Raw genomic sequence first — 18271 nt, 5'->3', positions numbered from 1 at the left:
TGTTAGTGGCACGGCACCTCAATTACCCAGTGAGCAGGTTTTTATTTATTCATGCAGACAAAGTCACGTATTCATGAGGATTAACCCAAAACTCGCTCATAGACTGGCAGGCACAGATTGCATATTTTACCATATTAGGAATAGCTGACGCGTTTACCCTTAGAAGATTGAGAGAAAGCAAGACGAGAGAAGGAGGAATGGCTGAGCGAGCTTTTAGGTCACTGCATGGTCAGTTTCACTAACTTTAACTCTGATTTGTGTTTTCAAGAATATATAAGAGGGTATTATGAATAATATGTGTGCAACGGTGCAGTGTTCTTGCTTGGGAGAGGTGAAAGAGCATATGGTGCTATAACACAAGATAGGAAATCGTCTAACACTTTGTATTTGTAACCCCATTTCATGTTTTTCCCCCTGGCGTCGTATCTGTGTGCAAAAAACTATTTGAATATTGCCTGAACAAATCCAAATACAACATCCACGTTCACAAACAGGCTTAGAAATAAAACAGACAATATATGCATCAATTCCAGTAACAAAACAGAAAAAAGTCATACAGTGTTACACTGAATGCCAACAAAATACATTCCCTTCAGATCAAATGTACTCTCTATGGAAAATATCAAATCATCCTAATAGCCAAACTTCTCTTCAGAAATTGTTAGGGAAATCCTCTGTCCCCTGTCATATTACCCACATTTATCAGGATGCAGCATAGCCATTACGTCTGGGGGTTTATCAAATTATCTGCTTGCAGAATGGCCGAAAAGGGACACATTACAACCAGCCAACTTTGTCTGAGCTGCTGCAAAGCAATATTCCGGGATGCTGCAGCAACAAAAAGCAAATTATGGTGAACATAACGCAGAGTTCAGTGGAGCGTTAACAGAATGGATGGCCCTATCCTGATTTTCTATCTGTTGGGACAGATGTCCCTAAGTCCCTGCGACTCGTGAGGTGGACGGCCCTGTAAGCGATGGCAGATGCTCCAAAGGTAAGACAGATGGATTTTGCCGAGTTTCTGTGGAAGTATGCACATTTTTCACTTTGGAAAAATTAATATTAATCATTCGCAACACAACAATGATAACCATAACCATGTCTAGCAGGGAATGACAAAAAAAGAAACTCAAGATCCTAAGACTGGAATTGTTAAATTACAGACCCAGAGAATATTTAAAAATATTTTATGGCAGCACAAATCTTTAGAGTAACCAGAAGCTATTTGCCTTCTCGACCTTGAAGGAAAAACATATTATTCAACACTGAAGATAGTCCAGAAAACTGCAATATGCTGAAGTAAGACTGTTTGTACCCAACATATGTTTTTCTTTGTCATGAACCATGAAGACAAAGTACAGTAAAAATAAGTCTGATGCTTTGTGCAATCACTGAAACATATCATCCGTCCACTGCTTATGTGTGCGATTGTCTTTCTGTCTGCAGTTGTCTACAGCGTCAGTGGCTGTATAAGTGTATTAAAGCAAAGCTGCGTCTGCTTGAGAGCATGCAGCCATGTGTCTGCTGCACATGTGATTATGTACGCATCCATGCTCATTATATTCAAATCCAGGCAACTGCTGACAAGTAGCTCAAACCCAATATTTCACAAACGCCATGCCTTCTAATAGACTGTGATACTGAGCTTTCATTGTTAAGGTAATTGCCACTGATGGAGAAAAAAAGAACAATATTTCATTCAACACATTCTGTGGTAAACTGAAATCAATGAGGCTGAATAGTGTATTAAAATTTGATCGGATCAGTGACGACCAACAATGACAACAAACATGGAACAGAACTCCTTTTATTTTTTTTGAACAGACAAAGCCTCTGAGTGGTTTAAATGGTGTTCAGTGTGGCCAGGATAATGGCAGCTTATCGATCCTTTTAGAATTTATTCTGAAAATCCAACTTTTTCAGTGCTTCACGGTCATTTTGAAAAGAGGCAGTGACACTATGCAAGCTGAGTTTTGGAATGTTCTCATGTTGTGCCGCTGTGTGCATGTTTGATCTCCTGCAGCAGGAGAACCACACAGAAGAGGGATCAGCGAGTGGAGTCTTTCAAAGACCCTTAGGTTGCCAATGGTAGTGTTTCTTGCTCAAGATTTCTGATCCTAACTGTAGTTGTACAACATGAAAGGTTTGTTCAGCTTGATGCAGATCAAGGTATGTACATGTGTGTGTGTTTTCTTTGTGCGTCTGATATGTGAATTTTCTGGATGCATCAACTGTGCATATGTGAAAACAATGATGATAAATCAAGTAACTAAATAGCAAATAGGATTTTTTAAATATTTTATAGAACAAGAGCAGATATACCGACGAGGGGAGGAAAGTAGGTCAGCTCTTTAAGCTTAAAGTATGAGGAAGTTTGACTTTAAAAAGGAATATTTCTTGCAACAATTTCTCCTGTATTCTCTACAGATTCATTAAAATGAATAATTAAGAAACACTTAGTGGTTCTTTTTATGGGACATAAGTACTGTACATGTGTGGTCTATAAGTTGTGTTTTATACTGCGTACACAGAACTGCATTTGTTTTACTGTCTGACTAAAAATGTCCCAAATTGACTTTTTTTTTTTTTCATTTTTAGCATCTGCCTCTTCATTTTAGTCTTTATCTCTGCTTGCCTTAATCTCACCATTTATTGTTTGTGCTTTTCCTCTCCATTGTATGTTTAGCCAGGCATAATAACAATAAAAGGTCTGACAAAGCTTCAAGGTAACAATAATTTTAAAAGAATGTTTTATTCGATTTATTCAGCTCAGGAATGATTTCCGTCGTATGTATAATAAGTTAAGATGTGTGAGAAGGTTTTATATGGTGTATTATATGGAACTGTATTCCTTCAATCATCCTTTGTACCACATGAAATAGAAGCCAGCATGAGACCCCATGGCACCTCTGTCCACACCACCATGTGTTGCATTAAGGGTGTATTATGGCATGGACCAGTGAGTCCCAGATGCGACAGCAGGGTTGATCATCAATTATTATACCTCAGTGGATCAAAATGAGCATATCTGCTCATTCCAACATCCCCAGCGCTGGCCTGTGGCGACTGAACGACGGCTTAGTGCACCTCCAATCCCCGCGTCCACCATCCCCTCTGCACCTGTGAGCCTAGCGACACCAGCCGGAGCCCTCACTGAAGCAGTGGGACATGCCTCGAGACAACATCTGCCTCCCTGTGGTGACCTACCGAGTTAAGCCAACTGCAGAATCAAGGGCATGCTCATAGAGGTCCCTGATTTTATCATAACAAAGACTTTGCTGCTGCTGCTGCTGCCGCTGCCTCTAACTGGCTTCAGGAGACGTTCCAGTCTATTTTCTGCTAACACTGTGAACTTGCTCCGTCTAACACTGTCTTTCTTTCACTTTTTTTTTTTGCCATTCTGATGAAAATGAACACCAAGGGATACATCCAAAGAATCCAGATTTGTGTCTGCGAAGGCATAAGATACTACTAGAAATATATTTTTGAGACTTTGAGAAGAGTAAATATTGTAAAGTTTTGTAAAGAGAATGAGGCAAATAAATGTTTTAACCACATCACATTGTTATTGTGCGTTGTGTCAGTATGCACAGATTATAAATTACAAAATATATTGGAAATATGCCATTTCCTTGTGTTTATACAATTCATGTTGCACATTCTGAATCTTTTTTTTTTTTTTAAGATTTAGCTCCCATGCGTGTGCTGAATTAGTTGGCATGAAGGAGCCCCCTGTATGACAGATGTTTGACACTTCACAATCTAGTGGGACCCCTGGCTGAATAAAATCAGGACAAATCAATGCAATCACGCAGGTGTCTGGGGAAATGGGGACAAAGGGACACAGTCTGTCTGCTTTCTTGCTGGAGATCCTGGCGAGGCTTGAGCACCAGGTCTGCTTCTGCATGGAATGGCAGACAGCTGACTGACCTCACGAGTGCTACATTGCCTTAAGGTGCCCACAGATGCCTCACAAAGAGCCCAGGCAGAAGTGCCTCGCAAACTTGACCACGTTGAATGTGATGAATGCCTCGGGTCGCGTGCTGAGGAGGGTACACAACAACCGGGTTTAAGTATTCAGTGTCAAGCCCTTCAAAAGCCCCCTGTCATTTTCTGTTAGGCCAAACATGTCATGCAGGGCCTGCCTTAAAATCGACTTCCGTGTTGTGTCCCATCTGAAAATCCCACCCTCCTCTCCTTCCTTTTTTCCTGCGCTCATTCAGTACAACTCCTTCTTTTACTTGCCACACTGCCACTCCATTTGTCAGAGTTACCAGCCTGTGAGTGGTTTCTGAAGTGATCCATTTGTCCTTGAATACCAATTTATCAACCAGTCAGTGCATACATTGATCGGGTGAGGATAGGGTCCTATACAGTACAGCGGGGAGTAATCCTGTTCATGCATGTGCATTCAGCACTCGGATTAAATCACAGCGGTAACTCAGGATGCAGATTGAAAACATACTGTAACCTGCATGCTTTATTATATTCCAACCAATTGAATTAACTGCCGGTTACTTCATCAGAATTTGTGAGCGCGTGTGTGTATTTGTGTGAGCGTATGGGTGTGTGTGTGAACTATTACGCATGAGATTTATTGCGATTTTATGCCTGTGCTTGTGAAATTAATGATTTCACAGGAAAATATTGCATTTCTTGTGAATGACACATTTTAGTTGAAATATGCTAATACGTGAAATATAGACAGATGGCATCATAGCTGTAGCCGTCTGTCATCATATCATTGATGTCATTGCAGCAATACTGCAGCTATCACTGTAAATTGAATCTCATCAAAACTGCAGTTTATCTCATGGTGATTTCTTATCGAAAAATAAGCCAGAGAAAGGCAGCAATATAAATCTACACTGGTCGCAGCATGCCGTTCCCAAATTGCAAATTTCTCGTTTTTGTTCCTCTTTCTCTTCCGCCAGCATACAGTACTTGTAACATTCATTTGCATCAATAAATGTGCTCCTTTTACGACAATGACACTATAACATGGCTTTTGCTGCATGTTTCTAGCCTGCTATGCTGCAGCATATCAGGACAACTCAGGTCAATAACATTAAAGGCTGAGAGAGTTGGTGAAAATACAACCCCTGTGATGCTGTGGTCTGCTCAGCCTTCAGGAGACGTATTGATGCACAGTTATTTTGGTCAATAAGTCCTTCTGAGCAGAGGCCATCCTTATCCTTGAGACCGACTGCATGTGAAAAATGAGAAAGGGATGAGACCATGCATTTTAATCTGTCTATGGCGCTATATCTTGAAGGGATGAGAGGAGAGAAGGCGCGTGAGGGGAGAGAGAAAAGAGAGGGAGAGAGATGCACTTCCTCTAACCTCGACTCAGACTCACTAATGCTGTTGTTAACAATAAACCATGCCATTGCTTATCCTGAAATACAACACCACCAAGCCAGAGAATAATGGCTTTTTTGAAACACAAAGCAGTCTGACCTCTGACCTTGTGACAGAATTTCTAAACAAACATAATCTCAAATTTGTCTTTCATATAGACAGATGTTACATTTTTCCCCAGCTTGAAAGCCAAAGTAAATTTCAAATATATGGATTGAACAGGAACTGAAGATATCCATAATGTAATGCTTTGGGCTCAAGTTTGAACTGGGCCGTGATAGTGCACTGTGTGTGTGTGTGGTAGTGTATATGTTGTGTAAGAGGGGTGGGGTTGTTGTGTATGACAGAAGCAGTTAAATTGCAGTGAAAAATGTTAATGCTAATACAAGCGCTCAAGATAAAACTGGAATGGAGTGGGATTTTTTTGTAAAAAGCTATCTATAACAAATGGCCCTGAATAAAACATCAGCACATCTATATTTTATAGCTTCCCATGTTTTCTTCCCATTTCTGAGGCGAGTGAAAGTTTCTGCTCTTTCAGGCAGGTATAACCTCGGCTCATCACACTGAAAGGACATCGTGATTCTTGAGAAATGTTGGGAGGTTTGTGGTGTCCAGATCTGTGGTGAAATTTCTTCTGAAGAATTCTTAAAAGTTCAAGTGAGGAGCTATGATTTAAAGATTTAATAGTGTTTACTGCTTGATTCCAACCAGGTTAAATCAAACAAGGATAAAAATATATGCTACAGAGCCTTTTACACCATGTGCCCGAGACACCGTCCAAAAAATAAATTGCCCATTTTTTATTTCAAGTCTGTTACTGTTGTTGTTTTTAATGATTCATGTTTGAAGTTACTGAGATCATATCAGTTAGATGGGATCAAGGACCAAAGCAGTTCACCTCTCGCGAACCCAGCATTTCACAGATTTAATATGCAGTCCGAGCCATATTCCAGTTTAGGAATCACAGAGTCAGTGAAATGGAACAAAGTGAATTGCTGGCTAGGGCCGTTGAGCCTCTATCCTTGTTTGAAGTCTCTCTCTATCCCTGCCGACTTCAGAATACATTGTCCAGAGACACGATCAAACTTGGCAGCTATTGATCCCTTCCCAAACCAGACACAAGACTTACTGAACATGTTAACAACTTCGAAATGAGTATTTTAATTGTACATGTCTTTGAAAAGCCCACTCAAGTCACAGTGCTTCTGAGTGAATTTGAAGCAGCAACTTTTGGACAGTCAAACATGGTGTGTGCAGCCAACTTTCCCTTTTTTTTTTTTGTCCCTTTAAAGATCTAGCTGGACTCTCTGAACATTCAAATCGTATGACTTGAGGCACACTTGAACATTATCAGATGTATAAATAAAAATATTAAAGGCCAAATTAATAGCAAAAAATATGTTCTAAAATGTATTTAACCCCCCTAAAATCATTAAATAAAATGACTAAATAAATACAACTACAATCCTCTGTTGCACCAAAACTAAGTTTAAAAATAAATATTATGTATGTTTTATTCATAAAGTGCTGTAGACTTAAAGCGTTTTAGGTTTTATATATTCAGTCTAAGCCTGTTTGTCTGTTTAAATTAGTTCATAATCAGCTCTCAGCACTGTGACAATGTGTTCAGCTTCCATTATATGTGTTATTTAATTCTTGTTATGACCAGGGGTTAAAGTGGGATTTGGCAGGTGGGGGAACCCAAACATCTGGTATAACCCTATGGGCTACGGCAAGGGGCCAAACAGTCTTCTGTTTCCTGTTTCACAAACTGTGGCTGCTTTTATCTATTTTGTATTAAACCAAATTACATTATATTAAATTCAATGTTTTGGGTGTTTTGCACTGGTGGCTGGATATTTGAAGATGTCTATGAAGTGACAATGTAATAAAATATTATGAGATAATTCAGAAATATAAATAAATACATTCAGAAAAAAGTTCCAACCAGTGCAAATCTAAAACTAAATGTATTTAACTCTCTTATTTTTAACTTCTTTATTCCTATTTATTTGGTCTTGGCATATATTTTATCAGTTATATATTTCCCACACACAACATTTCTTGTTTTGTGTGTTTCGACTGTGGTGTGTGTGGCTAGCTTAACCTAAAAAACAATGACATCTAATAAGCACACAATAAGCACCAGCCTAATCAGCAACAAACTGACTGAAGCAAAATTTTGTAATGAAACTTAAAAAATAAATAAATATTGCACTTACAGTAATGTAATGTAAGGATTTAAATGTGGAGCATAGTGAGTGAGAGAGAGAAGGGGGTTATATGAAACCCCTGGTTATGAGATAGGAGTGTATGAAAACTACAGTAAATGCCATGGACTGATTCTCGCAAGATCTTTTAAGATCTTCTCCGGCTTGTCTTGTTGAAGTCGGGATAATTGTGGCAGAAAGCACATTGTCTCAACTTCACAGAAGACTTTGGCAAGGCAACAAAGATGGGGCCTAATACTCTGGAAAAGGAGGTTTCTAACATGACACTTTTCAGTCGTTTGAAGGAGGGTGGATAGAGATTTCTGGGAGCTGAGTTGACTCCTACAGATCAATAGCTCGTCTCTCTCTCCGAAACAACTGGTGTGGCATTTGAACCAGATAAAACAAGGGTTCCCCTCCACCTCACCTCTGAGAGCTGAGCGCTTCCACCAAATCCCAATCGGTAGAGAAGGATACAGATGAGTCCATCTAAATCCCCTTCTGACTCAGCTATAGACCCCCGGCGGTCAAAAAAAGGAGAAATGGAAAAAAAAAAAAAAAAATCTAAAATCATCTTAAAAGGAAAGGTCCAATCTATGTAGGTTAATACTCACTGTTGCTTCATTTAGCTCTGTTGCAGGCCCACTGGGACAGCTGTAAAAAGTTCTGGGAGCCAGAAGGCACAAAGGCTTTTATTTATTTATATGAAGGAGAATATATAGCGTGAAGCAAACTGGTGCAAATGAGGTGGGGGAAAAAAAGGAGTCTAAAGACGTTTTTCTCGTAGATTGTGGGATAACTGCAAGAAAAGGAATATGCTGCATTACCATTTTATGTGCAGCATGAATTAAATATACACACAGCAGCCAGAATACCTCTGATAACATGACAATATGTAAGTAAGGTCACGATGTGAAATGAATAAAAAATGGTTCCTTTAAAACACCACCAGTGAAGTAGTATCCACAAGCAAGGCACCTCATTCTTAATTACTTCAGAGAAGCTGCTCATTTGTCAGTAGATGATAAAATGTGCTGGCAGAAGTAAAAGGTTGCACTGGTTGCCCCTAAGTGTATAAATGTGGAGAAGGGCATTTCTATCAAAGAGAATGCCTGCTCAGCTAACTTTACATGAATAAAAAAAATTGAGCCTAACAGCCTTACAACAGTTCATCATCTTCCTGACCCGTGGTCAGTCAATTATCCTGATCTTGGAACAATGTTGGACTTTTAACTCTCCGAACAAGGGTCCTCTTCTTCTCTGCATGTCAGCTTAGTCTTTCCCCCTGGTCGCTGATGACATTGTAACACTAATTACAGCTAATTGTTCTATGCTGAATGGATTTAGTCACATTGCAAATGATATGCCATTGGTCAGTGTCACAATGTTTCCACAGAAAAATTCAATGGGGAATGGAAATTTGCACAAATGAATGTAATTAAGAAGCACATTCATTACTTCTAATTGCATATGAGAACTCTCAAAGTGAAACTGAGATTGGACTCATATGCATAATTAATGCAGTTAACTGTACTGAACACTTTGGCGTGGTTGCGTCACATAATGATGTGCTGAAGTGTTGATATGAATGACAAAATGTAGTGTTAGATTTTTGCGCAAAGATTAGTCCAGCTTAGTTGTTAGTTACAATCACAGCCATCCAACTTTTTTCCGTGCTTCATCGTGAAATCTCTATTCGTGGGCACATTGTGTCTAGACAGTTGATTTCCAATCTTAGTGCAAAGCCGGCATTGGCTGCCAGACATACAGGGTAGAGTTGGAGGTTTGAGAAGTATTAAAAATTCAAGTGGTCTCAACGTGTTTGGCACACTAGATCAAGTCAAGTGGCCTTTTCCAAAGACAAGAAAAAGGGCAGTCGTAAATCAGTCAACTGGAAAGTCAGTCTGAGAGCTATTATGAAAATTTCGGACCTACAGAAATCAAAGAGTTGAGGACTTAACCCCCACAAAGTATGAACTCAGCAATCCTTTAATCAGATTATTTGTCTACTGGCATCAGGAATTATATGATGGGCTATAAAAGCTTTAGACACAAAACTGCACAAAGTGAGAAACACAACAGAGCAGACGAAATAATCGATTGAAATATTTGATTTGATTAAACAAGTCCCTTTTGTAAAAAAGGCTGTAGTTTCATAAATTGCTGTGCAGCATGTTTAAAACTATAATCTTATTATACCTGTAGTGTTTAAAAGGGATTGGCTTATCTTAATAGTGGATTTAAATCTTAGACAGACGAGGTGTAAGCTGGTCATTCTAAAGCCATATGCCCCAGATTAAGATACGACACTACAGGCTGTATATTGTGCAACGTTTTCATGTTTCTTCCTAATACATTACTTCAAAACTGCCTTTAGTGAGGTGTGTGTGAGTGGACAAAATCTCTCAACTCCAAAAACAGGAAAAGAATATAAGTATAATACAAATTGTCCAGAGAACAGAATTGTGTATTGTTTGAAAAATGTGAAGGATTTAGACTCAGGGATTTGCTCCCACTTGCCTGCACTTTGTCTGAGGGCTTAGCACTGTTTGCTCTTCGTGACATGATGATTCCCATCATTCAGCAAATGCCTTTCAGGACATCATTAAACCATTATCAATTTAACAGCACAGGTTGTCCAAAATTAATGAATATACAACAATAAAAACACAGGATTACATTTTTCCATGTCAACAAAGCTTAACAGACCACAAGTGCAGTAATTTCACTCAGAACAAGGCAAGTGATCACTTCTATAAAAAAAACCACCACCAACAACAACAACAACAAATCCACAGGGCAATCTCTGAGCCAAGTTGGGTCAAGAATGACATTTTCATCAACTGGATGCTTTTAGTAATCTACATAAAACTGTGTTCATAGTGATTTCAGGAAATGTCACTCACTTCTGATGCCTAGAAGGTGAACCTCTGTAAAACTGCATGTGCTGAAAACTGAAGATTCCACAGCACTAAGTCACCATATGAGAGGATGTCAGCTGAAATTGCAGTGCACATCCTTATTATCCAAGGGAATGCATCGCATATCATTATGCATTCCTCTTTTTGATGTTTTGATGAAGTGTTGCAATTTGGCCAAAAGGGACAGGTACGATTCATCATGTCTAATTGTTCTGGATGTGTAGTTCTGTAAAAATCCATCTGTCAGATGTATGGGGGTTGAACTTAAAAACACACATGCTAATGATATTAATTTGCAGCTTTTATCTATTCGTCGAGACAGAGGAGGAAATATCAAAACCTTTGGAACAATGTGTGACAAAAGAGGTGACAGCACAAGACTGATGGCAGGATGGTGAAGTAAGCCTGGAGGGGGAAGCAAGAGCCCATAAAATGAACAGCCGCCTAACTCATAAATAATAGAAACATAAAATGTCATATGAACTTTATTTCAAGAGTGGGTGGTCTAATAAAGATGCAGGTTTAAAGAGGAGTTGAGAAATTCATTGTCATAAGAAGGCCACATGGCTTGCCTTTGGCATAGACAATTATTCAGAAGAAGCTGACATTCAGGTCCAAGCTGTAGCACCTTTACAAAACAATACCACGTCTGACTCGCTCTCTGCCATTGCTTCAGTCTTTCAATCGCTAAGCTCTATTTCTACCTCTTCACTTGGAGTCATTCCATTTCCTCTCCCCTCTTTCCACTTTTCCTTGTTCCTTCTGCCTTACAAATTGAGACGACATGATAAAAGATTGCTACCGCCATGCCAGCCTGGTGCTCATTGATAAAACCATATCTAATCCATCTTAGGCCCCCGTCTGTCAGCAACGCACTCATCTCTAAGACGGTCAACATGCACAGGATCCATCTCTCTTTTTGAACTGAGTAGCACCGAGTCAGAGTTTATCTTTAAACTTCTGGAAGGAGGAAATGGAGCTGGATGAGTCAGATGACTTTCACTCTGCCTGCAAATGATGTGAGAGTGTGTGTGCAAGTGTGTGTTACATACGCAGCATCTAAAAGCAAAAGAACTTCTGTGATTTTACTGTCGGTGAGAATATATAGGATTTAAAGTGTATTTTTAATCAAATGTACAGATGTTAAATACAAGTTCCCTATATTCCTAGAAGCCTAGAACGTCTAACAATAAATACATGAAAGCTGCATAGTTTTACATATATTTCAGATGAATAATATATGTGATCATAAATTAGTCAAGTCACTTCATATGCAGTATTCACAAAACCCTCAAATATGATCAGGTCTTGTCTGCTTTTATATTTATTTTACAGTGACATTAGTAGGAATGGCATTGGTTTTAATATGATTTGGTTACACAGATCATTAAAAGGGGCTTTGTGGTCAAATAACTAAAATTCCTTTTCTAATATCTGATATTAGAGCTGAATATTAACCTCAGTCATTCTGTTAAAATTCTCACTCTGCGCTGACTTTTAATGCAGCAATTTGTAAAAGCACACATGCATTTACAACATTAACATTCTATCTAAAACTAATGCACTTCACCAAATATTACCCCAGAGGGAAAGTGAGGAATAAGTGCCATATTTGAGTAAGTTTATGAAGTATGAGATGTTTATGTCACTGAATATTAATGAGATGATGAGCAATTGCCTGTGTGTATGAATGAATCACATATATGAATCACTGCTGTCACCATGGTGAATACATTAAAGAGAACAGCTGTGGAAAAAGAGGTTTGATCATTAGATGTATGTGTTGTATGTGAGTTTATACACGTGCCTGGTGTACAAATGTGTGTGTGTGTGTGTGTGTGTGTGTGTGTGTGTGTGTGTGAAGTTTGAGGTAATATGCAGGTCAGCTGGTTAGGCTATCTTGAAAAAAAGATTTCTTGCTGTAACTTTCAATATCCTGTTATCAAAAATAGAAAAATCACAAATGGGACGGACCTTTGCATGTAAATGAACAGGGAGCCATCGCCAGGATGTCACCCATCTTGTCTAATGTCTAACAAATGCATTCACAATCACACTCACACTGACACCCCGGGCTCAGACCTGTCAGCGCAGCTGCTGGGGAGGAAGATGCACCAAGGACTGTTGTCTCACTTACAGCTATGATACAATGGCTATACTGCATGTAGGTGTATGCAAAGCAATCTATTTCTACCTGTCCTGTTGATTTTCTGTGCTGGATGGAAAAAAACAGACTTGTTTTTTTTTTTTTAAACAGACTTGTTTTTTTGACAGGTTACTCCAAGCAATGGCTAAAGCATTTCTGGCAATGATACACTGGAGCCATAGGAGGAGTGGTCTGCAACGATCTGAACCCTGATCCACTCTGCAATATATTATTCAGGGTTACCTCCTGAAAATAAAATCTGATTCACTTGGACTAGAATGTCCAGCTTGAAGTGTGTGTGTGTGTGTGTGTGTGTGTGTGTGTGTGTGCGGGGAGGGGGGTATGTGACAAGGACACATTGATAGGGGACTCAGAATAGCCTTGTTCATGTTAAGGTGGAGCAAAATCATTTCAGCAGCATCATTGGCATGCTGCTGGTGCACAGGCTTTGGATCTACACCACCACTGGTGGAAAAAAAAAACATGGTCCTCTGTGGTATGTCTTAAGCACTTTTCTTTTTCCCCTCAGCCAGTTATTTGAGCAATGATTTTTTAAAAAAAAATCTGTTGTATATGTATGAGGACAGAGTTGTGCATCCCAGCGTTCAATGGAGCTTTTTATGGAGAACATCATTGGGCAGTAAGCCATGCAGTGACAGCTGTCTTGTGAATCATTTGAATAAATTCAGCAACAGAGTTCCAACTTCAGAGGTAAAATTCCCCTTACGTTGTTCAGCTTAGCACTGGGCAACATTTAGGAAATTCAGCCTTACAAAATTTATTGTCAATAATAAATGCGCCATTATGCAAGTAACACCCTTGATATTATTCTGCACCCCCATGACAACAGATTAACTGCTTAGTTTGATCAAATCCAATTTATTTGCATATCTGAGATGGGTTTTGGCTTAGAAAAAACTGATATATGTGGTACATGGAACAGGATTTATTCCCCTCGCAGCAGTTCAACCCTCCTTCTTGGTTGACATCTTGTGCAACAAACCTGTTGTACATGTCTGAGGAATGACCTCACAAAAAACAGCATGCACAGCAAATCACATTTTATGTGCAACTAGCTTGTTACTAGTTGTTTTTTTTTGAGAAAATGGCCTCTTGTTAAGTGCTTGCAAGGGTGTTGTTACTATGACAATCACAGCTGTAATCTAAGTAAATGATTACACTGTCTAAAAACACAGATGGCCACTTGTAAATTACACTGAGGAAAGTTAGCCTCAAAATATGATATAATAAAATAAGAGATTTGCCTCGAAATTCAGTACTCACTAGATTCAGGGTCTGAGTTTCCATCTCCCTCAGTGCGGCTGTTAGGTGATGTTTGCTCATAGTACTCCTCCTGGGGGAAGCTGAGGGGAAGAGGCTGGGTGGTGCTGGCCGTGCTGCTAGGCTCTGGGTCTCCCAGCCCGCTGTCACTGCAGCTCTCCTGGGAACCGTCTGGGAGATGGAACGTCACACGGCGCTGGGTCTGTAGCACACCAACAAACAAGAAATGGTCTGTTAAAAACTCTAGTGTCCTGTTTAAAAAGCCCCAAAACAGTAAAAAAACAAAACAAAAAAACACAGCAAAAAAAAAACACCTATAAACGTGGCAGTACTGGCAGTACAGCAGTGTAGTGTGGGCGAGTATGGAATAAACTATTCGAAACCATTTGTTTGCTGTCTTGACTCCACAATGGTGGAACGAGTTCTCTATTGACATCAGCAGAAATCCACCTGTTCAGACTGCACCTTGGCCCATAAAAAGGAAAAAAAAAAAGCTCTTCCTCTATCTCTTATTGTTTCTAAATGTAGCACATGAATCAGTTCACTATATGTGATGATGTACTTGCACAATTATTGCAACTTTTGCATTGCATCCTAATGGCTGAGCACACTTATTGTGTTACTTTAGATAAACTGTAATGCGATATACATGATAAGTCTGAGAGGGAGACAAGGTCCAAATACCAACAGGATACACCATTTAATTATTAAGCAACATTTCTTCAGTGGCCTGAAAAGTTAAAAAACTTTTTTTTTTACTCTTCTATTCTTTAAGAATAAAGGATTTGTTCATCCAAACAAAAAAAGAGAAAAAAGAGAATGGTGCTCCCAACCCAAATGCAATGGAGATAAAGGAAATGGTATGACATTCACGGCTTTGTAAATTACTTTTAAAGGAATCGACTTGTTAAGTTACTGTGGAAAATCCAAAGAACAAAATGAGAACAGTATTTTTTGCAGTAAAGCAGATTCTTTCTTGTGAAAAGAAATCTTAAAAACGTCCAATTTCAATGCTTTGAGCGCCACAAACATGTGGAAATTTCTTCCCAAATTCATCTACCTAAACTGACCAACCTTGTTGTAATCATGAGTTCAAAGTTTCACCCATGCTGCTACCCCATCTTTTTCTGTTTTCTTATTAAAACATTGATTGACTCAGTTACCAAAAATAAATACTTACAATCATGTACTTAAAATTATTATTATTATCAACTTGGTTTTAAAAGAAGTATAATTTACAGGTATTCTCTCTGCTCCTTGAAAGTCTTGGCACGCCACCACGAACAAACAATGATTGTTATGATCACGAGAGGTGCTCATTTATGGGTGAATGAGCACCGTGAGACGGCATTTACAAGGGAAATCCTCGCCTAATTGTATCAAGTGTTGTTGTAACACACCCAGTACTGCATCTATCATCCTTACCCAGTTTTAGTTGGAAAATAAGCCAAAATTGCATCCTGTCACCAAGGGGACTAATTGAAACAGTGACCTCATAACCCAAAAATGATTTCTGGTCTGTTGAGTCTGGTGAATTACTTTTCAGATAATAAACTGACTCTAAGATTTATAATTGAGACTTTACAGCCTGATAATAGATGGGATGTGTATTAACAGGTTGAACTATGTCCTAGTTTTTCCTCTCACCCAGTTTAGACACAAAAGAAGTAGAGATGTGTATGGAGGCTGAGACTTTGATTTGTAAAGTCTTGGGGATCACAGGAGTGTGGGCATTTTCTTCTGAAAGGTGCAGGACTCTTTGATTTCTCTGGAGGCTTATAGAAGTTCATGTTGCGACCTTTCATTGGAGCTAAAAAAGAAAACGCTTCCACTATGTAGTGATGTCTGTGTGTTCGCAATTCCTCCAGAAAACAAACCACACAGTTAGAATAATTCATACTGAGAGGCACAATGGATAATTTTTTTTGCTTTCTTTTGCTTGCAGTTTTACAAAGATCTGAGATATACGGAGATCTGACTTGGCTTTTGGGTAATATCTATAAAACTGAGCATTGTCACAGTGATATATGCTGTAGCTTGAATTCATGTTTTCACATAATTCCCTGAGTAACATCATACTGTATTACACTGCATAGGGGCATAAAACACATAAAATATAATTACGCCCTGAGCTTCGGTTATTGCGGTGAATTTTATTCTTCCCATTATTCAAACTGATAAGAGATTTTTTTTTCTTCTCCTGAGCAAATATGACTGGAGCGCGTATGACTATCTTGATTTCCTTCATCACTATAGCAATAAAAGCAATATGCAAGTCCCGAATTAAAAACATCATTAACACATGCTCCTTTAAGCTCAGTAGGAGGAGACGTCTCTGTGCAAACATATTTTTCCTTAGCCACTATAGTGTGTGGATGTGTAGAAGCACTTATTGTTCTTTGATAAGACTGAATAAGGCTTGGAAAATAGGACTACGAGAGAGAGAGTGAAATAAAGTCTGGCATTAATAAAGGACAAACTGCCAAAAACCAAGTGCACAAAAAGCTTCATTTAAAAACTATCAGAGAGGGTTGACTAACCTAAATCCACACAATTAGCTCCCTGAAAGCACAACTGAGTGTTTTTCAGTACTGTGATGTGGAAACAGCTAGCTAAATATTCTATTTACTTGATTTGTCTAGATCCTGAGGCCACTAATCACTGTGTGTGTGTGTGTGTGTGTGTGTGTGTGTGTGTGTTTTTGTGTGAGTGTATGGAAGTAAGAAAAAGAGGAGAAAAGGACTGGGGGGAAAAAGTGTATGTAGTCACAAAACAAACAAACAGAGACAACCTTCAACTCTCACGTAAGATATTAAGTCAGAAATAAAAGCTTGTTGTTGGTTTGGTTTGTATTAAAGAAAAGAGATATCTGCTCACATCCACTTTGCTAATTTCCAAACGACATGTGCCGTGACAACTTCTGCTGCCAATTGATGAAGTATACTTCCAAAGTTCTGTATAGAAAGCAATGTTTTGCTCCTCTCCTGTGGTTTTATTCATTTTCTAGACAGAAAAAAAAAAAAAAGACAAATACCTTGTTGGCAAAATCATATATTTCTGGGTGCCATGTTTGCCCACGCTTTCAAGTAGTCTAAATATCTACTTGTTCTCAAACAGCGTTGGCAGCTGTTTCTCAAATTACTGGAGGATGCACGCAAAAGCAAAGTCCAGGTTCCAGCAAAAGAAAGCGCTCAGTTATGAGAGGCTGGCAGCTCTACAAAAAGCATGCTTCTTCTCCACATGACTCTAATTATTGGAAACTTGCTCCAACAATGCCATCCAGAATCTATTAGAACAAACAGCTGTCCGTGACAATTAGGACAATCATTTTGCATAAGGGAGTGTCTTCATTTTTAGACTGCTGTTTATTCAAGCTCATTCAAGTTAGTGCCAGATGTTAAGAAAAAGCCTAATTTGATTTCACGGTGCACTCACTGCTAAGTTGTTTAGAGCTACAATATTAATTACAATTAAATACCATTAATGAGTCTTAAATAAATCAAAGTTTTTTGCTCCCAGTGATAATGACTGATGTGAATAAAACATTAATGTTGAAAGACAAACATGACAAACAAAAACAAACATTCACAGAGGAGTCAAGGTGAGTGTTTTGCTAGGCTTTATCACTTATTTAAAGAAGCTGCCAGAAATCCATAAAGCAAAGACAAGCTGCGGTAAGAGATATCAAGACCAAACAAAGCCCGTCCAGCCAGATAAAACACTGCCTTGAGAAGTATGTACACAGAGATAAAATGAACAGGAGAGATGCATGCCAAGTTCTACCATATAACAAGCCAGCCAATCTAAAACCCTCCCTCTGGTAACTACCCAGACAATAGGCAGATGGAGCTGGATTCACGGGTTACCGGATTAGAGCTTTGTTATATTTATATATAGATGAGGAGAGGCCAAGTGGCTGCAACCTTGTCCTTTGGTAGGCCACAGCTCTTTAGTTTTATTATTTTCTACACTTGTTTTTTCTCCAACTAACACTCCAGAAATAGAAAAGAAGTCAGCGCTGCACAGAGAAGGACTTGGCTGACAACCACCTCACTTTGAGTGATAAACAGGGACCACTTAGGAGTGAATCAGGGGAGATTGGCTCTGCCATTTCAGATAAGGATCAGCTTGCGGGCACACCTAGACCTGCATAAATCTGTTCAGAGGAGATGGTGATTTGTCATGTTGCACCTGTCTTATGTAGAGGGGGAAAGAGAAAGAAAAACACAACAGCAATGGCAAGGTATTTATCCAAAAAAACGCTGTCCCACATGTCTCTATTCTGCTTCATGTCAAGCTCGTGCAACAGCCATTTTTACATTGTCGGGTGTGTCCGTTCTTTTTGTACA

General features: G+C 39.0%; 1 protein-coding gene across 1 annotated transcript in view; it reads right to left on the bottom strand.

The window, feature by feature from the left end:
- pcdh11 (protocadherin 11) overlaps window positions 1-18271 on the bottom strand; it is a 124604-nt gene that overhangs the window by 30485 nt on the left and 75848 nt on the right. The window contains exon 6 of the mRNA XM_019265424.2: window positions 13926-14124. Within this exon, the coding sequence (XP_019120969.2) occupies window positions 13926-14124 (199 nt within the window). The remainder of the gene's footprint in view (window positions 1-13925; window positions 14125-18271) is intronic.

Source organism: Larimichthys crocea, chromosome I (genome assembly GCF_000972845.2).
Source record: "Larimichthys crocea isolate SSNF chromosome I, L_crocea_2.0, whole genome shotgun sequence".
In the NCBI taxonomy this organism is placed as follows: Eukaryota; Metazoa; Chordata; class Actinopteri; family Sciaenidae; genus Larimichthys; species Larimichthys crocea.
This window is presented reverse-complemented; position numbering and strand designations above follow the sequence as displayed.